The following is a 26,680-nucleotide window of genomic DNA, read 5'->3' on the forward strand; positions in this document are numbered from 1 at the left end:
TGGGAAAGTGAGGTAGTAAGAATAGAGGCGTATACTATTTTCTAAATCGGAAAGGCTTCCAAAATCTGAAGTGCAAATGGACTTGGGAGTACTACTTCAGGATTTTCTTAATGTTAAGATGCAGTTTGATTTGGCAGTTAGGAAAGCAAATACAATGTTAGCAATCATTTCAAGAGGGCTATAATACAAGAGCAGAGATGTAGTGCCGAGGCTGTATAAGGCTCTGGTCAGAATGCATTTGGAATATCGTACTCAATTATGGGCCCTGTATCTAATGAAGGATGTGCTGGCATTAGGGGGGATCCGGAGGAAGTTTACAAGAATGATCCCAGGGATGAAGGGCTGGCGGGGAATCAGACTGAAACTTACTTGTACGGAGAGGCCTGGCTAGAATGGAAATGGAAATGCTGTTTCTCCTAGGAGAAGAGACTAGGACCCAGAGGAACAGCCTCAGAGTGAAGGGAATGAGCCTTTAGAACTGAGATGAGGAGGAATTTCTTCAGTCAGAGTGTGGTTAGTCTGTGGAGCTCATTGCCACAGAAGGCTGTATGTATTTAAGACAGTGATGGATAGGTTCTTGATTAGTAAGGACGTCAAGGGTTATAGGGAGCAGGCATGAGAATGAGGTTGAGAAACCTATCAGCCATGATAAAATGGCAGAGCATTCTCAATGGGTCAAAAATCACCTAATTCTGAAATAACTTCACAGAGGCCAGTATCCCATCACCAAGTCACCCTTTATTTACACATGGAGAGCACCTGACACTAATCCAGCTCCCTCAGAGCCAACTCTCAGTGAACAGGATGTCTGACGCTCCATTCTTATCTGTCAGCCAGGGCTCCCTGATTGGGGTTGTTAATTAGCTCCAATCTGGAACTCATTTGGCTAACCTCATTACAGTCACTTCATCTCTCCCTCGGATTCTGAGGACATAGGCTGGTGCTTTTTGTAGCTCCTCCTGGGAGTTTTAGCACTGGGTCAGGTTTCTCCAACTCTGCCTCTGATCCAGGCAGCATGGAAGCACAATAGCTCACCTCTTGCGCCTGGAGTGTCTCAAAAGAAATTTATTCTTTTCTTCAGGCGGTGCAGATGTCTCGATGCAGTGACATCCACCATGTCCATCTCCGATTCCGAGGGATCAACATTTGACGGAGGGGGAGAACCCATGGTTCCAACAACCTTTCTGACTGCTCCAAGGAGTTGGGCATGTTTTGGTCCCACCCCGTTTACAAGTTTATAGCTTTCTTATGGTTCATGTGCTTGTTCAGGACTGTTGCACCAATCCAAACTTTTTACATCACTGGACCTAACTTCACATCGATCATGCCTCTTACCCATGCAGGGCCATTTCCTTGGCTTCTATACCAAACTTTGTCCCTTGAAGTAAACTCTGCCTCTCTCATGTAGCGGAGTCTGGCATTGGCGTTCCTGATGGCATTTCACCCTCCCCCCAGGTCTGGGAAGGTCAGATTTAACTCGGTACAGAGTCTTCCCCACCATTAGCAACTCTACTGGAGCTATGGATAGCTATGGATATTGGATGATGGATAGTAAGGAGCTGTCCTTATATGATGAATACTATTTAACTTCAAGAAATACTTAAATTTCCTGCTGGTAAACAATGGGCTGTTATCTGTGACCAACATTTCTGGGAGTCCGTATATTGTAAAAGGTGTGCACAGTTTTTCTATCGTTGTCCCCATATTTGACAAATGCACTCTATGCACATCTAGCCACTTTGATTGGCATCCACAATGATTAAGAACATTGAGCCCACGAAAGGACCTGCATAGTCAATATGTAACCGAGTCCAGGGCCATTCCCATGAATGTGGAGAGCTGCAGGCAGTAATTTTTTGTCCTTGTTGGCACTCTGGGCACTGCGGCTATATCTGCATCCATTTCTTGCCATCAGATGTAACTTCTAGCCAACATCTTCATTTTGGAAACTTCTGGAGGAGTTCAGCCAGTATCTAGCAGCAACCTTTGCTCAGGACAATCATGCTTGCTCCCCATCATAATCACATGCTGTGATCTGGTCTCTCCAGGTCCAGAAAGGTCTCAGTTCTGGATGTGATAGCCCTTTGACATTCCCCATCCCCACCAGCTGTTTCAGTTTAGCCAGGACCAGATCTTTCTGTGCCTAAAGTCTGGTATTGTTGGCTGTGACTGGAAGTGTGTCTGAAAAATTTAAAATCATTATGGACTTTTCCAGTGGCGGTACTACTGATGGTATATCTGCCAGCGGGATGTGGTTCAATGCATCCACATTTGCTACTTGGCTTCCCAGACGGTATTCTGACTTGTAATTATATGCAATTAGTACTAGAACCCACTGCTGAATATGGCCTGAAGCTATGGGCAGCACTGCCTTGTCCTCTTCAAGTAGACCTAGCAGGGATTTATTATTACAAATTTACGTCTGTAAAAAAGGTATGGGTGGAACTTTGACTCCAAATATGACCACCAAACATTCCTTCTCTATCTGGGCATATTTACGCTCTGCATTAGCCAAAGTTCTGGATGCATACACCATTGGGCGTTTCTCTCCATTAGGCCACCTATGAGCTAATACTACTTTATGCCCTGATACCATACAGGAAGGCAATACCAGATCTCACTTGGGATCATAGTGTGACAACACTTAGAAGATGATAGCTGTTTCTTCATTTCCTTGAAAGCAATGGCTTGGCTACGTGACCATTTCTAAGACTTACTCTTTTTTAAGAGTTGACGCAAAGTGCCAGGTTGGAAGCCAGGTTATGTATGAACTTACCATAGTAATTCACCAGCCCAAGGGTAGACCTAAGCTCCAGTACGGATGTGGGAATCAAAGGCACCTGTGATCGCCCTCACTTTATTTTCCAACAGGTGTAACCCAGTCTTGTTGACTACATAGCCCAAGTAAAGTGTCTGGAACATACATTGTTCCCCTTCTAAGGCATACGCCCACTTTGGAGAAACATTTAAGGACTGTGTCCAAGTGCTCCTTATTGCACATCATCTAGATAAATTGTGACATGGGGTAGACCACGTAAAATGTTCTCCATTGTCCGCTGAAAAATGGCACAGGCTGACAATACCCCGAGTGGTGGTCTCAAATATGGGTACTAATTGTAGCATTCTTCTGGGAATCCTCAATTGACCGCAATTGCAAGTACACATGGCTCAGGTCCAGGTTTGTGAAGTACAGCACCTTCCCCCTAATCCTTCCAGCTTTGCGTATAAATGCTCGATGCAAGGGATTGGGTAAATGCTGTGAAATGCTGTTTACTATTAGTTTAAAATCCCCACAAAGGCAAAGCAATCTGTCAGGCTTCACCATCAGTACAACTGACACTGCCCATTCCACAAACTGGGCTGGTCTGATGATTCCTTCACTTTCCAACCTCCTGATTTCTGCCTCTACTTTTGCCCGTAAGGTGGGCGTAAGGTACTGGGGTGGGCCTTGCAGAATCATGGAATTGTTTCCTGGTCAACAGGCAAGGTAGCCTTGGCTCCTTTGATAGTCCCTGGAAAACTTCCAGGTACTTAAATTAGGAATTCGCTCAGGCAGCCATTTTCTAATCAAAAAATAGTGATCCAATCTAAATGAATCTTCCTGAACCAATTTCACCCCATCAAGCTTGGGCCTGAGACTTTTACTATAATCAGTGGTAGCTGAACCAGCTGATTCTCATAAGACACAGGAACCAAAGTTATACCCTTAATCTGTAGGGGTTCCCCGGTATTGGCTCTCAGTCTAGCCGAGTTCTTGCGCACACTTGAGGGTTGGAATCCAGAACGAATTTTGTTAAAGAATGATTCTGCGATCACCAAAACAGCCACACTGGTATCGACCTCCATTAGAACCCGGTGACGTTTAACCAGATGTTTATTTTAATTGGTTCTGATTTGGATGTTGCTAAGCAATTCAACTGTTCCAAACCCAATATAGGTGGACCTCCCAGGATGTGCACTCTCCTGGACACTGGCCTAGGAGCTCTTCCCCTTTTAGATCTAGTGGGATTCATTTGCTATCTCGAGACCGTGTACTGGCAGCAACTACAATGGTTTGATGGCCCAGATCCTGAAGAAACTTTTAACCATTTGGTCAAGGCTTTGTTTTGAGGTTTTGCTAAGCAGCTGACCTACAGTCTCCCTGTTCAGGATATGGCCTGAGTGAGGCTATATACTTGCCTTAATATGGCACTCAGATGGTGTTCCCCAAGCTCAGTGGGGTTGGTGAGGATGTTCACTTCCATCAGAATACCCTGCAACTCATACTCCACTTGCCACATTTTATAATGATAGAACCAGTTGTAGTAGCGGTTTGAAGTCCATTCAGCTAGTAGGCACTTTTGCATGGTTACATTATTAATCCCCCATACCAAATAGTTTCTCAGCACCTCATTAAGGATTAAACCAAAGACATGCCTCTGCCAGTTAGCTTAACTACGTCAAAAATCCCAATATGGTTCCCCTGTTTCTCAAGTTGCCAAGTAAAACCAATAGCATCTCAGAATTAGAGAGGGCTTGGGGGTGTAACATTCCTTAACTAAATCTATCAACTCTTGAAAGGCTTTCATATCTGGTGCCTCAGGGAAAGTTAGGCTCCGAGTGACCATAAACGCTGCAGGTCCACAAGCTGTCAGGAGAATGACTCATTGCTTTTCATCCGCCCCAATATAATTTACCCAGGAAAAAAAAGCGCACACTCTTTCCACATACTGGGCCCAGTCTTTGACAGCAGGATCAGACAAGCCAAGCTTCCCAAATAACAGCGTGATGCCAGAAATATTTAGCCCAAGTCAAAGACGATTGTAGCAAATCTCTTCAGGAGCAAGCTTTTCTCTCGTCTCCACTGAAGTAACCCCACAGAGGCCAGTATCCCATCATCAAGTCACCCTTTATTTAAGCATGGCAAACTCTTGATACTGATCCAGCTTCCTCAGAGCCAGCACACAGAGTGAATAGAACCTCTGAATCTCCTGTTATATCTGTCAGCCAGGGCCCCCTGATTGGACCAAATTAACATCCCCAAACAGGATATTCTATGTTGTCCACCTGACTGACCTCATTATAATCACTACAAATTCTGCCCCTGTATGTTCTGGCTTTATGATCTCCACCCAGCCTGACCCCTTTATTCCAGGGTTCCACATTCTCCTGCTTTGTAGAATAAAGGGGAGACAATGGCCTAGTGGTATTATCACTGGACTATTAATCCAGTAAACCCAAGTAATGTTCTGGGAACCTGGCTTCAAATCCTGCCATTGCAGATGATGGAATTTGAATTCAATTTTTTTTTTTAAATCTGGAATTCAGAGTCTAATGATGACCATGAATCCATTTCTGATTGTCAAGAAAAATTCATTTCATTCACTAATGTCCTTTAGGAAAAGAAACTGCCATCCTTACCTGAACTGGCCTACATGTGACTCCAGACCCACAGGGATGGGCAACAAATACTGGCCTACTAGTGATGCCCTCATCCCATGGATGAACAGTAAAAAAATGTTCTCTTGAGCACTGTAGATGGTGACTCGGTGGAGCGCTCATTATGTGCATAGTTTACACACAGTACCTTGGAGAATGTGGTTCACAACTCGTGCCTGATCTGAACCCAGTAGGTCCCACCATGGTTTGGACTTATTGCTTCATTCTGAAAACTCTTGAGCCTGTAGACAGCAACTGGGAAAGGGAGAGAACAAAGCAAACTGAAGGAACTAACTGAGAGAGCCCCTCAAACTGGGAGAGGTTGAGAAAGCGAATTACAGACTTGGGAGAAATGGGCGAGCAATATTTTCAGGGAAAGACAGAGACAAACAAACAAGAAGGAGGAGCAAGACTACTATACAAACTGGGAAAGGAAAGACAAAAAAACACAAGCTAAGGGAGAAGAAACCTAAACTGGAAGAGTGAGAAAAAGAAATGTAAATTGGGAGAGAGGGAGAGAGAAACAAAAACTGAAAGGAGAGAGTGTTTGTGTACTGTTATGTATGAACATATCAATGTAGACCAGGACATTTAGACTGCTCAGTCATTCAATAAAATCGTTGCTAATCTTATTGTAACCACAAATCTGCATTCTTGCCTACTTCTAATAACTTTTAACCCTTGCTTAATACAAATCAATCTACCTAAGCCTTAAAATCTCCACAGACTCCTCATCCACTACCTTCTCAGGAAGACATCTCTGAACTGATTCATTAGAAAATATCCAATGACTCACAACCCTCTAATCAGTAACCACTAGTTCTAGATTCTCCTATGGGAATATATTCTTTCCACATCCATCCTGTCAAGATCCTTCAGGATCATATATGTTTCAATCAAGTCACCTCTTATTTTTCTAAACTCCAGCAGACACAAGCCTGGCCTCCCTGACCTTCCGTTGTAACACAACACTGCTCACCCCATTCAAGGGATAAGGAATTGCACTAGAGAGTTTCCTGGGCTGGGGGGTTTTAGTTGTGAAGGGAGATCGGGTAGTTTGGAGTTGTTTTCCTTGGAGAAGAGAAGACCAAGGGTGAACATGATTGAGATATATAAGATTCAAGTGGCATTCCACTCATAAAGGTAAAGTTGCCATAGTCTTACCAGACCAGAGGCTGCTCTCTAATGAGAGTGGTTTAACCCAAGGATTGCCATGCCTCAGGTGAGGGGAAAGGTTGAGAAGGACAGTACTTCATGATAATCTCAGCTGTTACAGGAATTGAACCCACATTGTTGAACCCTACTTTGCATCACAAACCAGCTGTATAACCAACTGAGTCAACGATTCTCCAATTCCACTCATAGCATCTTGCCAACCACAAGAAGATTCAATTATTCCTACTGTCTGCATCCTATTAGCCAGCCAAACTTCTATGCATGCTTATATGCTAACCCCTACATTATAAGCCTTTATTTTCTATAGTAATCTTTAAATGTGGCACCTTATCAAATGCCTTCTGGAAGCCTAATATCCACCAGTTCCCCTTTATCTACAGCATGTTACCTCCTCAAAGAACCCAAATAGATTGGTTAATCATGATTTTCCTTTCACAAAACCATATTGACTGTGCCTGATTACTTTGAACTTTTCAAATTGCCTTGCTATCGAACACTTTCCTTATGACAGATGTTGAGTAAACTGTCATGTAGTTTCCTGCTTTCTGTCTCCTTTGCCTTTTGGATTAGCACGATTAAGAAATAACAATAACACACGAAACTTGCAGGGGTTTGTGCCACAATTTTGAGAGTTTCCCTACAGGTGAGCTCTGCAATGGCCTGACAGTCATACTCACCAAACCATACCTCTCTGCCCATGTTCAGTCTCCATTACTATCCCAAGAAATATCCAGCACCACATGCAGTTCAGAGCCAGCGGAGATAACAGCACAAAAACAGAAGTTGCTGGAAAAGCTCAGCAGGTCTGGCAGCTTCTGTGAAGAGAAATCAGAGTTAACATTTTGGGTCAGGTGACCCTTCCTCAGAACCTTCTCTGATTTCTCTTTACAGATGCTGCCAGACCTGCTGAGCTTTTCCAGCAACTTCTGTTTTTGTTCCTGATTCACAGCATCCGCAGTTCTTTCAGATTTTACTTAGAGATAACAGCACAATGGTGTAGTCAGAAGTGAATCACCTGGGAGTCCTAAACATTGACTGTAAACCCTATGAAATCTTACGACATCATGCCAAACATGGGCATCAAAATCTCCTGCAGATTACTGCATATTCTGCTGCTTCAGCTGATGATTTATCATTTCCTCTTGTTGAATTCTAATGGGTCGAAGTACCAAGGGTGGCAAGGGTACAGAATTTGGATGGACAGACGGACGGACTCAGAAGTAACAAAATAAATAGTCCAGCATGATAGGTGATAGGAATAAATGTGGCGGAGAGTGAAACATTGAATACGGAGGTTAGTGGGTTGATACATGAGGATAAGGGGGATTGGTGGGGACCAATCCCTATCCCTACCTACCTGCACTCACCTATCACCATCCCACCTACTTTCCCCAGCCCCACCCCTCCTCTCTCTATTCATTTCGGAGTTCCCTTCCCCCTCCCCCATTTCTAAAGAAGGGCTCCGACCTGAAACATCAACTTTCCTGCTCCTCGGATGCTGCCTCGCCTGTTGCACTCCTCCAGCTCCACACTGTGTAAATCTACACTCGTCCCACTTTCCAGCACCAGGCCCATAGCCTCGGATGTTATGATGTTTAAAGTGCTCATCCAAGTTCATTTTAAAGATTGTGAGGGTTTTGGCCTCAACTACGCTCCCAGGCAGTGTTTTTCAGACCCCCACCACCCTCTGTGTGAAACAGCTTTTCCTCAAATACCCTCTAAATCTCTTGCCTTTCACCTAAACATTATACCCCCTTGTTATTGACCCTAACTGTTCATCCTATAGTCTGTTTCTCCTCGTGGGTAAATCTAGAATTCAAAGACACAGTTTACAAATATGTGGTTTCCCATTAAAGGTGGCAACGAGAACAGTATTTTCCTACTAATGCTCATTAGTGCTTCGAATTCTCTTTCTCTTTTAGCACTGAAAGTCAAGTTATTGAGTGAGTATGTTCAAGGATAATTTTGAAATATTCTTGATTTACAATGGAGTTAATGACTATGGGACAGACAGGGAGGTGAAGGAAAAGCCACAATCAGAGTAGGCATTTTCTTATTTAATGGCATAGCACCCTTGACAGGCTGAATGGCCTACTCTCGCTCCTATTTCTTATATACGCTGCTGTCAAATTTTGCCTCAAACCCTTTTGCCCAAGAAAAACAGCCCCAACCTTTCCAACCTAACTCTAACTAGAACCCCCCATCCCTGTACCCATTCTTGTCTGCACCATCTCAATTCCAGAATTAGATGCATTGTCCTCGTTGCGAGCTAAGCGGAAATATATTCAAATAATATAAAAGAAACAAAAATGGAAGAAACTCTGCTACTGCAAACCACAGCCACTTGCTTTCACATTTGGAGCAGTAGTTGCCAATTTTCAGACCTCGTTCTCAATGCTGTCGAAAACTACACGTACCCCTCCCTCACCTTCCGGTCTGATTTCTTCAACACTGCTCTACTTAACCTTGTTAAATGTAGTTACAATTAACTCTTAAATTGCCAACTGTTTTCCTGTCTGGGATAGTAAGAACTGCCGATGCTGGAGGCAGAGATAACACAGTGTGGAGCTGGAGGAACACAGCAGGCCAGGCAGCATCAGAGGAGCAGGAAAGTTGACGTTTTGGGTCGGGACCATTCTTCAGAAATGGGGGAGGGGGAAGGGAGCTCAGACATAAATAAAGAGAGGAGGGGTGGGGCTGGGGAAGGTGGATGGGATGGTGATAGGTGAGTGCAGGTAGGCAGTCGTGGGGATTGGTCAGTGAGGTGGGAGGAGCGGACAGCTGGGAGAGAAGATGGACAGGTTGTGTCAGGTCAAGGAGGCGGGGATGAGAGGGAGGGTTGGTCATGGGATGAGGCTGGGGGTGGGGAGAATTTGAAGCTAGTAAAGTCCACATGGAGACCATTGGGCTGTAGACTCCCAAGGTGGAATATGAGGTGCTGCTCCTCCAGTTTCCAGGTGGCGTCATTGTGACACTGGAGGAGGCCCAGGATGGACATGTCACCCAGGGAGTGGGAGGGGGAGTTGTTTGTCGTGAACAGAGTGCAGGTGCTCTACAAAATGGTCTCCGAGCCTCCACTTGGTCTCTCCGACATAGAGGAGGCCACATTGGGAACAGTGGATGCAGTAGACCACGTTGATGGATGTGCAGGTGATCCCCTGTCTGATGTGGAAGGTTTGTTTGGTACCTTGGATGGAGGGGAGGGGTTGGTGTAGGGGCAGGTGTAGCAACTCCTGCAGTTGCAGGGAAAGGTGCCGGGGGTTGTGGGGCTAGTGGGGAGCGTGGATCGGACGAGGGAGTCGTGGAGAGAGCAGTCCCTATGGAAGGCAGATGGGGTGGGGAGGGAATATATCGTTGGTTGTGGGGTCAGATTGCAGGTGGCGGAAGTGGTGGAGAATGATATGTTGAATACGGAGTTTGCTGGGGTGATATGTGAGGAATAGGGGGCTTCTGTCTTTGATTTTGTTGCAGGGAGGGGATGTGAGGGCAGAGGTGCGGGAAATGCAAGAGATGCGGTCACGTGCATTTTCGATCACTGAAGGCGGAAAGTTGCGGTTCTTGATGTAAGAGGACATCTAGGATGTTCGGGGGTGAATTGCCCCATCTTGGGAGCAGACGTGATGGAGGAATTGGGAGTAGGGGAACGCATTCTTGCAGGAAGTTGGTGAGAGGAGGTGTAGTCTAGGTAGCTGTGGGAGTCGGTGGGTTTGAAATAGATATCAGTTTCAAGGTGGTCACCAGAGATGGAGACAGAGGGGTCCAGGAAGGAGAGGGAGGTATCAGAGATGGTCCAGGTGAATTTGAGGTTGGGGTGGAAGGTGTTAGTAAAGTTGATGAACTGTTCAAGCTCCTCATGGGAGCATGAGGCAGCGCCAATACGGTCATTGATGTAGCGGAGGAAGAGGGATTGTTCCATGTATCCTACAAAGAGGCAGGCATAGCTTAGCCCATGCGGGTACCCATGGCCACCCCCTCAGTCTGTAGGAAGTGGGAGGAGTTAAAGGAGAAGTTGGTAAGGGTAAGGACGAGTTCAGTTAAGCGGATGAGGGTGTCAGTGGAGGGGGATTGGTTGGGCTTGAGGAGGAGGAAGAAGCAGAGGGCTTTTAGGCCATCTGTGTAGGGAATGCCAGTGTACAGGGATTGGATGTCCACAGTGGAGATCGGGTGTTGGGGCCCAGGGAATTGGAAGTCTTGGAGGAGGTGGAGGGCGTGGGTGGTGTCCCGGACATAGGTGGGGAGTCCCTGGACCAGGGGGGAGAAAACAGAGTCAAGGTAAGTGGAGATAAGTTCAGTGGGGCAGGAGCAGGCAGAGACAATGCGTCGGCCAGGGCAGTCGGGTTTGTGGATTTTGGGATTTGAGTTTGTGGATTTCACGTCTGATTCTTTTACTTTGCAATGTCTGTCGCTTTGTACTTCATTTTGCTCTTCATAACAGTCTGCCACAAATAACAAATTCTTATTTCTTTTTCCAATTAGCTCAATCCTAATTGCGCCCATTAATCCTTCTCTCCCAGTGCTGATTGACTCCCAATGCAGTAGCTTCTCAAGTATAACACCCAGAGCACTTCATGTCCTGTCTGCTTTCTATTTCTATAACCTCCTCCAAGGCTACAATTCCTCCAATTCCCATCTCTTCTGCATCTCAGATTTCCTTTACTGCTCAATTGGTGCTGTTCCCTTCAGTGGCTAAGGCCATACATAAGCTCTGGAATTTTCTCCCTGAACATCACCACCCTTGTCTGTCTCTCTCTCTCTTTTCATCTTGAAGTCACTCTTTAAATGCACCTTGACTTAAAAGTCACTTGACCCAGGTTTTTTTTTGCTTTCATTGTTTCATAGTGAAATAAATTTACTTTTCAACAAAACTATTTTCAAGACAACCCTGTCATAATCTTCTTTTTCTTTCAGGACGAAAGAGAAAACCTGCGTCAGAAATTGGTTAAAGCTACCAGGTTGAATGCAAACGATTTCATAGTAAATGTAAGTCCTGAATGTATGCGGGAATTGTGCCCCAGTTATACATCAGGCGTAGAAACCCTGGCATCAACTGATCTTAGTCCAGGCCCCAACTGAAGCACTGGGAGTAACTTCTGTACAACTGAATTTACAAGACTAAAGGTGTTTGGCAGATGGAGTACAATGTGGGAAAATGTCAACTTGGGCAGGAAGAGTACTAAAGCAATTTACTGATTAGATGGAGAGAGTTTGCAGAGGTTGGTGACAGAGAAACCTGAGTATCCTGGTACATGATTTAACAATTCATATATGCAGATACAGCAAATGTTTAGTAAGGCAAATGGAATGTTATTGGTAATTACAAGCAGAATGGAAGGTAAAAATAAATAAGTGTCTAAACAGGGCTTCCGGGGGACCCCTTCTGCTTATGGTTTTCGTCTCTTTAATTGAAAACTAAAAATATAATTGCTTTACAACCAGTTCAGAAAAAGTTCACAAAACTTGTTTCTGGGATGAATGATTTTAGAAAAGTGAAGGGTGATTTTCTTGAAGCATTTAAGCTCCTGAGGGGGTTCAATAGAGTGAATGCTGGGAGGATGTTGCCTCTTGTAGGGGAGGCTAGATTTAGGGGGCATAGTTTAAAAAGAAGCGATCGCCTTTTAAGACAGCTGTCGAGAATTTCAGAGGGTTATTAGAGTGTAGAATTCTCTTCCCCAGAAGTCAGTGGAAGCTGGGTCATTGAATTTATTCAAGCTAGAGTAAGATTTCTGAGAGACATGAGGGTCAAGGGTTACAGAATGCAGACAAGAAAGTGGGGTTGAGACCACAACCAAATCAACCATGATCTTAAGGCCTACACCTGCTCCTAAGTCCTAAGTTTCTGTTGCTGGAGAAGCTCAGCAGGTCTGGCAGCATCTGTGAAGGAGAAAACAGAGTTAACGTTTCGGGTCCGGTGACCCTTACTCAGAACTTCGGAGTTCTGAGCAAAGGTCTGAGGAAGGGTCACCGGACCTGAGACGTTAACTCTGTTTTCTCCTTCACAGATGCTGAGCTTCTCCAGCAACTTTGTTTTTGTTCCTGATTTACAGCATCCGCAGTTCTTTTGGTTTTTATTCCCCAAGTTTCAGTGTTGTATCAATGACTGACCTGTTCCAGCATTGTTCAAAATACTAGTTTATTTGTTTTGTCAGATGAGTATGGGAGTTTTCACCCTTAGATATTAAACATCCATAATCTCCAGGTAACCTGACTCATTTCTTCAGTATCATCCGAACCATCCCCCTGATTATCCTGAGCTATTTCTCACCACCTTTGCAATTAAATGCCAGGCAACGAGGTCTATGGGTAAATTTCTCAAATTGCCAGCAGTTCAGGCCCTTAAACAGTCAATTAATGGCTACTTAATGGCCTTGACATGCCACCTCCCTGATCATCTGCCCCTCAAGGTGGGTGAGGAGGGTGACTAGCTTACCAATTGGGAAACCATGGCAACTGCCTAACACGTTCGGGCTGGTCACGGACTTCAGGAAACGACGTGGAGAACACACCATTGTCTGCATCAATGATGCTGAGAGAGTGTCAAGTTGCTAAGAGTAACCATCACCAACAATCTGTCCTGGTCCACCCACGTCAACACTACAGTCAAAATAAAACACAATAACAGCTCCACTTCCTCAGAAGGTTATGGAAATTCAGCATGTCCATAAAGATTCTTGCCAATGTAGATGCACTGTAGAAAGCATCCTATCTGGATGCATCACAGCCTGGTATATATATGGCTCTGCCCAAGACCACAAGAAATTACACAGAGTCATAAACACAGCCCAGTCTATTACGCAAAGCAGCCTTTCATCCATTGACTCCATCTATACTTCCTGCTGCCTCAAGAAGGCAGCCAACATAATCAAGACCCCTCCCATTCCATTTATACTGTCTTTCACCCTCTCCTACAGGCAGAAGATACAAAAGTTTTAATACACGTACAGACAGATTCAAGAACAGCTTCTTCCCTGCTGTTATCAGAACGGACCTCTCAAATTCTAATGTTGATCTCTCTCTGCACCTTCTCTGTAGCTGTAACATTGTATTCCATGTTCTGCACTTTCTTCTATTACCCTGATGCACATTGTATGATATGATCTGCCTATATAGTGTGCAAAACAATACTTTTCAATGTGTCACGGTCCATGTGGCAATAATAATACAAATCAAATCAAATCCTTGTTTAAGGAAGGATATAAATGAATTGGAATCAGTTCAGAGAATGAGTGAGTTGTCATATGAGGAAAGATTGGATTGGCTTGTCCCCAGTGGAGTTTAGAAGCCTAGGAGGCTACTTAATTGAAACATAAATTTCAGAGGGGTTTTGACAGGATGCATGTGGAAAGGGTGTTTCCTCTTGGAGTTTGAATCAAGGGTTTACTGTTAAAAATAAGGAGTTGCCCGTTTAAGACGTAGATAAGGAAACATGATTTATAGAGGGTGATGAGTCTTTGAAATTCTCCTTCTCAAAACACAGGGGTAGCAGAGTTTTGAGTCATAGATCTGCAGGGCCTAAGAAAATTGGATGACTTTATCGCTCTTCTTTTTCATTTTCATTTTCTTTTCCTATTTTGGACATTTCTTCTACTTTTCTTCTCTTTCTCTCTGTCTTTGGTATTCCATTGCAAGCTCTTTCTACACCACTTTCTTTTTCTCAAACTAGTTTTTCATTTCTATTTGAAGTGTAGCTGATAACTTGAGTGCTACAAGGATCCTCGTTTTCCCTGTCAAGATTTAAATGCCAATCCTGTTATAATTTCTGGTTTTTGAACATTCTAATTTTAGGTCATTCCAAATGCTGCTGCCGCAAATTATTTCCTGCAAGTACCAGCAGCCCAGACTTCTCTTTCCACAAAATGCCCGAGAATTAAAAATAATGTCTTTTCACTGAACAAGATAAATTAAATGTGAAATCTATCTTTTTCATTCTTTGTAGAGTAATAGAGATGTACAGCACAGAAACAGACCCTTCGGTCCAACTCGTCCATGCCGACCAGATATCCTACATTAATCTAGTCCCATTTACCAGCATTTAGCCCATATCACTCTATTCATACACCCATCCAGATGTCTTTTAAATGTTGTTATTGTACCAGACTCGACCACTTCCTCTGGCAGCTCATTCCATACACGCACCATCCCCTGCGTGATAAAGTTGCCCCTGAGGTCCTTTTAAATCTTTCTCCTCTCACCTTAAGCCTATGCCCTCTAGTTTTGGACTCCCCCCACCCTGGGGAAAAGACCATGGCTATTCACCCTATCCATCCCCCTCATGATTTTATAAAGCACTATAAAGTCACCCCTCAGCCTCTGACGCTCCAGGGAAAACTGGCCCAGAATAATCAGCCTCTCCCTAGAGCACAAACCATCCAACCTTGGCAACATCCTTGTAAATCTTTTCTGAACCCTTTCAAATTTCACAACATCCTTCCTATGGCAGGTAGACCAGAATTGCATACAGTATTCCAAAAGTGGTCTAACCAATGTCGCAACATGACCTCCCAACTCCTATACTCAATGCACTGACCAATAAAGGCAAGCGTACCAAATGTCTTCTTCACTATCAGATATATCCTGCAACTCCACTTTCAAGGAACTATGAACTTGCACTCCAAGGTCTCTTTCTTATGAATATATTTTCCAGCCTAGGGTTCAATCCTGTAGAGTCCCAGTTATGATCCCTGTCAATACTTTTAAAAGAGTCTCAACAACTAGAAAGAACCAAAACACACAACTTCACATTTAATAAGTTTTCTGCTACAAACAAGATAAAATCAACATAAATCAAACAGTTAATGAGCAGCTAATACACTAAACTCAATAAAAGTTACAATAGAAAGTGAGTTAGTTCCAAATGTTAGTTTGCATGAACTATCAGAACTAATGTCTTTTGAAATAACTATACAGTGCAACAAACTTCTGAGAGGTATGTAGCATTAAAGTGACAGTTATAGTTACTCAGAGATTTCTAGCAGCAGTTCACCATGCAGGTCAAAATGTCTAGCTTTTTTTGATAATTGTTCCACTTCATCTAGATTTTCCCAGAAGTTTATGCAAAAATGTTTAATGTTATGATTCATATGATTTTGGAAAGATATCTAGTTTGGAGATTGAATTATTAAATGTAAGACAAATGAAAACCCTTTTTGAGGAGCTGGTAAAGAGAACTGTAAGTAATTTTCATTCCTGGAGTGGCCCTTATTTTCTACAAAAGGTCAGAATTATGTTATGAAGGGAAATAGCCGAACCCCTCAGATAATTAAACTAAAACACAAGCTCCAATCTGTTATGACAGGAGTAGGGGATCCACTCTAATAATTACCCCGTAAACACCCAGAGAAGCGCTTTCCCCTCGTAATCTATTAAGAGTGTTTAAAAGAAAGAAAATTCCTGATCTCCACTTTACAAGTAACAAAAAACAATTTATTTATTTAACCCAACAATGAACAAATTAACAAAATTACTAACAAACTGACAATTCCCCTTTAGACTACCAACCAATCCCTTTCTGTATCTAGGTGCTTTCTTTAAATTAATTGGCCACATTCAACCTCGTTATCGCAATATCAAAACAAGACTGCTGTTTTGCCTGCCATCTATAAAGCTTCTTTGATACACTTGCTTCACTTTTTGAGGCTCTCTGTACTGGCAACTTCAGCTGCTGCTCACAGACATACATTTTTTTAAATTTCTAAGTACACACAAAGGAACCACACATTTTAGCTTCCTGCCTTCCACTTCACAATTACTCTACCCAACCTCATAACAGTTGGGATTGGAAAAACACTAAGCAAAGGATAACTCCTTTCTGATTCTCTTGGTGGAGATAAAATATCTATAGTTGTCTTCATGAGGAGTTTAAATTAGTTGTTCAGTTTTCCAAAACAATGTGTTGGAAAGCAACTGGCAAACAATACAACATCTTAAAGTATCTGGTTCATAGGACAGGTTTGGGGTTTGAAGTTTATTTGTTGAAATTTCTATTTGGGATATACCAGGTATACCATGTTGCCATGGAGAAAGGTTGCAGGTGGGCAATATGTTTTTGAGTTAGTCTGTGTTAATTTTTCATGGAATACACATTGTTTTCATATGGAACAGCTTAAAAACATACAGAGAAAGCTGCTACCAATTGCAGATGGATTCTAGAAGCAGCTTTGAAAAAGAGAGAATTTAATAGAAGCCAAGGACCAGAAGCAAAAGAGCCGTCGAAACCAAGGGTACATTCCGATTTTGGAGGCACTGAGCAAAAGAGGAGAAAGGTCTGTGCCAGACCAGGATGTCCATCTTAAGGTGCTTAAAAACTGTTGGAAGATCACCTAGTTGGAAGATCATGGAAGGACTCCAAAACAGCTCAAACTGCAAACACTGAGGTGAATCAAAGTGAATTCCTCAGAACTGTGGCATACATTGGTTTGCTCCCAGAAGAATTAAAGGAACTTTAAGAGATCCCCAAGATCGTGGAAAGTATAACGGAATTCTTGGTTGGAATAAAAGAGCAAGGAGTTTGCTGCTCATAATTCACGCTTAAAATATGTATTTATGTTAAGTTTGCATGCTTGCTTTAATTCTTACATACTAGCAAATTGTTACATTTAAAAAGTTATTAACCAAGAGTTCAAATGTCATTTTAAAGGTCTCGAGACATACCAATACAGTTTTCAGGAGAAAGACACAATTTAGTGACTTCCCATTCTTGAAATCTTCAAGACTTGTTCTTTTCAGCAGAAACTAAATACTTGGAAGCATCCAGCTTTGTCATCACCACAAAACAGGCCTTTTTATTGCTTTCTCACTTCTTTTGTTTCTTTGTTTCTGTCTGAATCAGCAACTATCTTTTCCCTGGGAGATACTGTGAAAGGTGTTAAAAGTACCACCCATCTCAGTGGGTTTGAGTTTCTCTCCCCGTGACAACCTGATCGCATGAGCATTTCGCCAAGCTGAAGTACTTATCAGGATTTCTGCTTTGAATGTTCACCTCCTCCTTCCCCACACTCCACCCTTTACAGAAGTTTTGAGGGGACATTTGATGAAACATGGTGCTCTTGTACAGATTGGTGTTCATGACAATTTGATCAAAGACATTACCATTGCAGTGAGAGATAGCAGGAAACTGCTGATGCTGGAGTCTGAGATAACACAGTGGGGAGCTGGAGGAACACAGCAGGCCGGGCAGCGTCAGAGGAGCAGGAAAGCTGCCGTTCCGGGCCGGGACCCTTCTTCAGAAATGTTTGAACATTTCTGAAGAAAGGCCCCGACCCAAAGCGTTAACTTTCCTGCTCCTCTGATGCTGCCTGGCCTGCTGTGTTCCTCCAGCTCCACACTGTGTTACTATTACAGTAACGGCTACTCAATGGTGAAATCTTTGCCAAAGGTCCCAGCTAGCCTTGGGTCCCCACTTCAGAAATATCAAGCAGTCCATTTGCAATGAATTTTTCCAGATTTAAATGTTTGAAAGATTTCAGCATCTGTTTCTGTGGATTTAGGTTGTTCCGATGGACTATGGGAAGAAGGGAAAAGATCCCTTTACGAACACTTTATTCTACACAAAGGAGAACCCTAATGACACAATCAAAATCCCTAAAGATCAGGTAAATTTCACATCTGAAACAGCAATAGACCTTGGTTGTAATGGGGTTTTAAAAAGTGAACTCTTTCCAGTCACACAGTAAATACAGACTGGAGGGGACCCACTGCCAGTGCTGTGGTGGGAAGGCACTGGGCAGAAGGCTACCTCTGCCTCATGAGGTGTTGGGTAGCTCCATAAACTGGCAGCTTAACAGAGCCTTCATTCACTGCGGCACATTGGAGCTCATTGTATTATACCAGAAGGTCCATCCTTGTCAGTTTTATGCTGGTCTATGTGGATATGAACTTTCCGTCTCACGTGCCTCTCCAGGTGTCTCATCTATTGCCATCGAGATTTGCAGAGAAGCTGGTCCAAGTGTACTGCAAGAACGTGGCGATGGATGAAGATGCAATGAAAAAAGCCAAAGTCCAATTTGAAGTCTGGCATCAAGAGCTGAGGGTAGGAAAATGGGGAAGCCATCAGATTGTTGTGTTGTGTCTTCTCTCTGTGCTTGTATTCAGCTCTGGCTTGTTACTGTTGAGTTTTTATAATTGTGAGGCTGCAAGTGATTGGCTGCTCATTAATTTATTTTCTATTTGCTCCATACAATGGAATGATTCTGCTACAATCTGTGGCTCTGCTGTGAGGTCAGGGATCATGGGTTCAAATCCCACCGTGGTCGCTCGAGTGTGTGACTCAGGCTGAGGCCACTATCTGTTCGATATGATGAAAAACCAAGCCAGCAAAAAATGAGAGAGGTTCACTTAATGACAGCACGCATTAATCCAGCACATCTTAAACATCCCTTAAGCACATCAGAAAGAAGCAGTAGACCATTCAGCCCCTCAGGCCTGTTCCACCATAACTGATCTTGGGCTCCAACTTCACTTTGCATCCCACTCACAGTATCCCTTGATTTTCAGAGAGACTGATAATCTCTCTATCCCAACTGTAAACTTGTTCACTGATGGCACATCCATAACTTTCTGAGTTGGGGAATTCAAAAGTTTTTGAACCTTTTGAGTGAATAAATTTCTTCTCATTTCAGTCAAATAATCACCCCCTTATCCTGAGACTATGCTCCTGCTTTCTAGATTCCCCAGCAAGGGAGAAACTATCTCTGTGTCTACACTGCCGAGTCTCTTCAGAACATTGTATGTTTCAATGATATCCCATCTCATTCTTCTAAACTCCAGAGGCTGTAAGCCCCCTGTACACCATTTCTCACTATAGGACAAACCCTCATTCCAAGGATCAATCCAGTGAACTTTCACTGTATTGCCTCCATCACAAGTATATCCTTCCTTAAATATAGAGGCCAGTGCTCTGCATAATAATCCAGCTGTGCTGTCACTGAAAGTCCTGTACAATTATAGAAAGATTTCTTTATTTTTATACTCCAATCTCCTTGCAATAAAGGCCAACATACCACTTCAATTCCTAATTGCTTACCTTCACACTAATTTTTAGTATGCCCAAGGCTTTTTCTTTATTTTTTCATGGGATGTAGTTGTCACCAACTTGGTCAACATTTGTGCCATAGTTGTCCTTTGACTGAGTGTCTCACTGGACCATTTCAGAGGGCAGTTAAGACTCAACCACCTGGTATGGATCTGGAGTCACATGTACTCCAGACTGGGTAAGGACTTTAGAGTCATCATCTAAGATGTTCTGAAGGAATACCTGAGGCCTAATAGAATGAGGGAATAGATAATGGATAAATGGGGCTTCACGGTGGCTCAGTGGTTAGCACTGTCGCCTCACTGCAGATTCCAGCCTTGTGCAATTGTCTGTATAGAGCTTGCACGTTCTCCCTGTGTCTGCGTGAGTTTCCTCCGGGTGCTCCGGTTTCCTCCCACAGTCCAAGGGACAGGTTAGGGTGGATTGGCCATGCTAAATTTCTCCGTAGTATCCAGGGTAGTGCAGGCTATGTGGGTTATCTACGGTAAATGCAGGGACAGGTTGGGGGTTGGGATGCTTTTCAGAGGATCAGTGCAGACTCAATTGACTGAATGGCCTCTACCTGCAGTGGACATATTAAGAGTTAATTGCATGTAAATTGGTTGCATAAATTTTGTGAACTAGGAATCAGTGAGGTGTGAGATTCAGGACTGCAGTGAAGTGTAGCTCTCACTAAAAAGTTTGGACTTGAAATACAGTGAGCTTCTAATGTGCAACAATTTGTGAACCAGATGGATTTTTACAACTGATGATAATTGTCATTTTCACCATTGCTGTGACCAGATTTATAATCCAGATTTATTAATTAATTCAAATCCCGCAGGCTGCCTTCGTGAGATTTGAAACCATGTCCCCAGGGCTTTTTCCTGGGACTCAGTAATAACACTCAAATTACATTAACTTGTATAACCTAATCGTTTTGAAAGTGATAATGTTGGAAATTACATTACGCTGCACCCAATGTGGTGACGTCACACATCTGGAGAATATTCTCCTTCTCTATGCATAAAGTAAAAGTAAATAACTGCTCATTTCCCCTACATTATACTCCATACGCCACCACGTTGCCTACTACTTCTCTAAATTTCTTTGCAGTTCCTTTGTGTTCTCCTCACAGCTTGCTCTCCCAGGGAGCTTTGTATCATCAGCCATCTGAGATACATTGCATCTCTATCTCTTTGCCTCAGTTATGGATGTAGATTGCAAATAGCTGAAGCCACTTCATTAATCCTTTTAGCACAGTCACATAAACATCCCCAAATATGTTCACTCTCTGTTTCCCTCCTCTTTGATCAATCCTTTGTCAATGTTAATACAGCACTCCCAATGACATGAATCCTCATCTTGAGTATTAAATGGTACCTGTGCTCAGAGGCCAATCCACAGCATCTCTCATAGGTCTCTCTCTCTCTCTGCCCCACCGCTCTCCCACGGAGGGACCAGGTTACAGTGGGAAAAGGTGTGGTAAGCACTGATCTGGGGAATTTTCAGTAATAATAACCAGTGCAGTGCTCATTTCTGCAGCCATCTCTTTTAGAACCCTAGGGTGTAAGCCTTCAGGTCCTTATGATTGGTCAAATTTTAGTCCCCTAAGTTCCTTCATTATTTTTCACTCTCTGCCGACGTTACTTGCCTTCAGTCCTTCACGCACATTAATCTATTGATTATCCTCTGTTTCTGGTACATAACTTGAATTACTAGTGTGGAGACAGATAGGAACAATGGTTGAATGTCTCTGCCATTTCTTCATCCCCATGATAATTTTTCCTATCTCAGTCTCAAATGGAACCAGTGTTTACTTTAGCTGTCCCCCTCTTTTTACATATCTGTAAAGGCTCCAATCTTTTCACTTTTATCAATTTTTGCTTCTATTTTCTTTGTTTCTAATTCAGTCCTGATCCTCCGCTTAACTGTTATATTTGAAACATTATAAACCTCTTCCTTCGATCTAATACTATCTTTCACTTCCTTGGTAAGCCATTACAGCTTTGGAAGATACAACTTGTATGTGGCATATATTGCGGCCAACTGTTCATTGGTGGTGGTGAGGTGAATATTTCAGATGATGGATGGGGTGGCAACCAATTGGGCTGCTTTATCCAGGGTGTTGTCAATATTTCTTGAGTGTTGTTGGAACTGCATTCAGCCAAGCAAGTGGGTGAGTACTCCATCACATTCCTGGTATGGCCTATTGATGGTAGGCAGACTTTAAGGAGTCAGGAGATGAGTTACTTGCTGTAGAATTTCCAGTATTTAACCTGTCAGTGTAGCTAGTGGAGATTTCCCCATGATTCGGACACATTAATTTTGCAAAAGCTCCTTGATGCCACACTTGGTCAAATGTGACCTGAAGGTCAAGGGCAGTCACTCTCGCCTCTTTTGTCCATATTTGGACCATGGTCATGAGCCAGTGACCAACAACGAGTATCAGGAAGTTGGTTGTTGCTGAGAAAATGCTGTTTTGTAGCACTTCTATCACCTTGCTGATGGTCAGAAGTAAACTAGGGGACAGTAGTTGGCTGAATTGGATTTGTCCTTTTTTTTAGTGGACAGGACATGCCTGGGCAACCTTCCACATTGTCTGATAGATACCAGTGTTGTAGCTGTATCGGAACATTTTGTCTAGGGGCACTGTCAGTTTTGGAACATAAGTCACTTTTGAGATGGGGGGAGCAAAAGTTTGATCCGAATTGGGTTTGAGGTGTCTGAGAAATGAGGCACTTGGGTTTAGCCAGGAAACTTCAGAGCAGAGGACAAGATTGATGAAGTTATGACAACAATAACGCTGGAAAGGCTTGGATCTGGTGGATGTAGCCTCGAGAGACAATGTTCCCTAACTGTCACTGAATTCATCAAGTCATCCATTATCATTTGAAACGGAATTGGATGTATCTCAGGGAGGAATTTTTGACAGATGTGGAACAGCAGTACATGGCAGGTAGCGTTTTTGGACCTTCTAGGTCACAGCCATGCTCATGCGTGTGTGGCAAAAACTAAGTCATAGAACATAGAACATAGAACCGTACAGCACAGTACAGGCCCTTCGGCCCACGATGTTGTGCCGAACTTTTACCCTAATCCTAAGGTCTATCTAACCTCCACCCCTACCTTATACTATCATCCATATGCCTATCTAATGGCCGCTTAAATGCCCCTAATGAGGCCAACTCCACTACCCTCTCCGGCAATACATTCCACGCCCCGACCACACTCTGAGTAAAGAACCTACCTCTGACATCTCCCCTATATCTACCTCCACTCACTTTAAAACTATGCCCCCCCCATAATAGCTATCTCCACCCCAGGAAAAAGTCTCTGGCTGTCCACTCTGTCTATACCTCTGATCATTTTGTACACCTCTATCAAGTCACCTCTCATCCTTCGTCGTTCTAAAGAGAAAAGCCCTAGCTCTCTCAACCTTTCCTCGTAAGACCTTCCCTCCATTCCAGGCAACACCCTGGTAAATCTCCTCTGCATCTTTTCCAACGCTTCCACATCTTTCCTGTAATGAGGTGACCAGAACTGGACACGATACTCCAGATGTGGCCGAACCAGGCTTTTGTATAGCTGGAGCATAACTTCACGGCTCTTGAACTCAATCTCTCTATTAATGAAAGCTAACACACCATCTGCCTTCTTAACAACTCTATCCACCTGGGTGGCAGCTTTCAGGGAACTGTGGACATGAACCCCAAGATCTCTCTGCTCCTCCACACTGCCAAGAATCTTTCCGTTAACCCTGTATTCTGCTTTCAAGTTTGTCCTTCCAAAATGAATCACCTCATACTTTTCAGGGTTAAACTCCATCTGCCACTTCTCAGCCCAGCTCTGCATCCTATCAATGTCCCTTTGTCAGCTAGAATAGCCCTCCACACTGTCCACAACTCAACCCACCTTCATATCGTCTGCGATAGGAGTCAATAATGCAAAGACCAAAGTATGACAGAGGCCAACACTGAAATACAAACAGAAAATGTTGAAATTACTCAGCCACATGGAAAGAGAAGCAGAGTGACAATATCATGGCACTGTTGTAGGAAGTGCAGCAAACAATTAGCGTACAGCAAGCCCCACAAAGCCCCAGATACAACCTCCACAGGGCTATCAGAGATGCCAAGAGGCAATACCGGACCAAGTTAGAGGCCCAAACCAACCATATGGACACCTGCGGCCTGCGGCAAGGCCTACACGGCATAATGGGATATTAAATGAAGCAGAACAGAATAGCAAACAAAAACACATCCCCGTCTGTTGTGCTGAATGATTTGTGCCCTCAGTTGGAGCAGAATGCCAGTGGAATGACGTCACCTGCCCTCAGAGCTCCAGATGCACACGTTCCCACAGTCACCGTGACAGGCATCGGATCGACCTTCTTGCGAGTGAACCACAGGAAATCAACTAGCCCAGATGGAGTCCCCGGCTGTGCACTCAGATCCTGGGCGGACCAGCTTGGTGGGGGTATTTGCTGACATCTTTAACCTTTCCTTGCTGCAACCTGAAGTCCCCAGCTGCTTCAAGAGGACCACCATCATCCTGGTAGCAAAGGAAACACATGCAACGTGCCTCAATGACTACCAGCCAGTGGCTCTGACCTTCATAATCATGAAATGCTTCGCAAGGCTGGTCATGGCCCACACCAACTCTAGCCTCCCAGAATGCCTTGCTCACTTGCACTTTGCCTACTGGTGAAACAGGTCCATGGCAGATGCCATTTCCCTAGCCCTTCACTGTTCCCTGGAACTTCTGGATAATAAAGATACCTACCTCAGGCTTTTACTCATTGACTGCAGCTCCACCTTCAACACTATAATCCCAACCAAACTAATCTCCAAACTCCGAGACCTAGCTCTCGGCTTCACGCTCTGCAACTGGATCCTCAGCTTCCTGACCCACAGACTGCAATCGGTGAAGATAGACAACAGCACCTCCTCCATGATAATCCTCAACACTGGCGCCCCACAAGGATGTGTACTGAGCTCCCTACTGTACTCCCTGTACCCATGGCTAAATTTCATCCAAACACCTCTATAAGTTCGCTGACAATACCACTGTTGTAGGCCCGATATCAAACAATGAGGAGACAGAATACAGAAAGGAGATAGAGTGCTTGGTGTTGTGGTGCAAGATAACAATTTCTTCCTCTATGCCAGCAAAACTAAAATGCTGATCATCAACTACAGGAAGAAAGGAGGAGGACGTGCCCCTATTTACATCAATGGAGCTGAGGTGGAGAGGGGTCAAAAGTGTCAAGTTTCTGGAGTACCAATAGCCAACAATCTGTCCTGGACCACCCATGCAGATGCTCTGTCCTGGACCACCCATGCAGATGCTCTGTCCTGGACCACCCATGCAGATGCAACAGTCATGATGGCACAACAACGCCTCTTCTTCCTCAGGAGTCTTAGGAAATTCAACATGTCCACAAGGACCCTCACCAGCTTTTACAGGTGCACCATAGAAAGCATTCTATCTGGGTGCATCACAGCAACTGCTCTGCCCGGGACCATCAAAAACTAAAGAGAGTTGTGAACACAGCCCAGACGATCACACAAGCCAACCCCCCATCTACTTATTCCATCTATACTCTTGCTGCCATAGAAAAGCAGCCAACATCATCAAAGACCCCTCCCACCCCAAGTATAATCTCTTCCAACCTCTTCCTTCAGGCGGGAAATATAAAACACACGTACCAACAGATTCAAGAACAGCTTTTTCCTTGCTGTTGTTAGACTGGTGAATGGACTTCTCAAATTTCAAATCTAATGTCAATCTTGCTTTCGTACATCTCTTGTGCAGCTGTAACTCTGTATGCCTCGCTCTGTTAAATCACCCTATGATCTGTATGTCCTTTTATATTATGATCTGTCTGTCCTGCACGCAAAACAAAACTTTCTGTGCTCAAGTACAGGTGACAATAAATCAAATCAAATCAAGTGATAAAAAGCAATATGACAATGACTGATGATCCATTTTGAGTGGATTACCCGAGACAACAAATTATAGTGAACCCCTCTGCTCTTCTTCAGAATAATGCTGGGCATCTTTTACATCCACATGAAAGGGCAGACTGCCTTTGATTTAATGTTTCATTCAACAAGGCGATGTTGATCTTGATTTTGCACTCAAGCTGTGTCATTGATAAAATTGTAGATTTATAGAGACAGTTAATTTATGATGTAAAGTTTAAACATGATGGTAATTATTCTCCCTTCTCAAAAAGCAATTGCTGATAACTTCATTTTCTTACCTATTTACAGAACCGTGTTAATCCTGCTTCTTGCTCTAAATAGAATGACAGTGACAGTGAAAGTGACAATTTGATCCCAAAAAATGACCTCCAGTTCCATCACCATGTCAGTGACCACGGGCCAAAGATGAAGCTTTTCAAATAGAGAAAATGGGAATTCCCTGTGAAAACTGGGAGACTTGTTACATCTTGTTCTATTCCAGCAATGGAGTCATATTCATGTGGGATCACTTAGTCACCTTAGGTCTTTAGGGCTTTCACACCTGGAAACAGCTCTGACTATTTTCTCATTTAAATGAAAAGTAACCTCTCATACATAGGAACCTAAATTTGAATGGATGCATAGCTATATATTTGATTGCTCAGTGAGGGAGTAAGCCTGTTGCTATAGATCTGTTAATTGCTTCATATGTTCTATTCAGCATACAGTTAATGTATTATAATACAAACTGAATTTTGGTTACTGAAACCTTGGAGAAACTGTTGAAATAGTTATAGTGTCTCTTCTGACATAGTTATGACAAGGCTCATTGCAGTCAGTTTCCTAACGGAGCTGTTTTGATGGTGTCTGACATGTGAATATTGTTGAGGAGATTATTGGAAATTCCCTGGTCCATTGATTCCTGGTCACTGTACTGGAGATAACCGGGGATTTGTGACACAAGGTTATTGTGTCAAGTCTTGATATTGTCCAGACTAAAGTCGTATTTGGGAGATAGTAGGAACTGCCGATGCTGGAGAATCTAAGATAACAAGGTGTAGAGCTGGATGAACACAGCAGGCCAAGCAGCATCAGAGGAGCAGGAAGGGTT

The 26,680-nt window shown here is 43.5% G+C and overlaps 1 protein-coding gene across 1 annotated transcript in view; it reads left to right on the forward strand.

The window, feature by feature from the left end:
- The window catches only part of LOC125485495 (deoxynucleoside triphosphate triphosphohydrolase SAMHD1-like), a 95,812-nt gene extending 71,722 nt beyond the window's left edge, over positions 1-24,090 (forward strand). Inside the window, exons 10-13 of the mRNA XM_048608527.1 lie at positions 11,503-11,574; positions 18,078-18,182; positions 18,491-18,619; positions 23,899-24,090. Of these exons, the coding sequence (XP_048464484.1) occupies positions 11,503-11,574; positions 18,078-18,182; positions 18,491-18,619; positions 23,899-24,090 (498 nt within the window). The remainder of the gene's footprint in view (positions 1-11,502; positions 11,575-18,077; positions 18,183-18,490; positions 18,620-23,898) is intronic.
- Positions 24,091-26,680: the final 2,590 nt, after the last annotated feature.

The sequence above is a fragment of the Rhincodon typus genome, chromosome 19, assembly GCF_021869965.1.
Source record: "Rhincodon typus isolate 14 chromosome 19, sRhiTyp1.1, whole genome shotgun sequence".
Lineage (NCBI taxonomy): Eukaryota > Metazoa > Chordata > Chondrichthyes > Orectolobiformes > Rhincodontidae > Rhincodon > Rhincodon typus.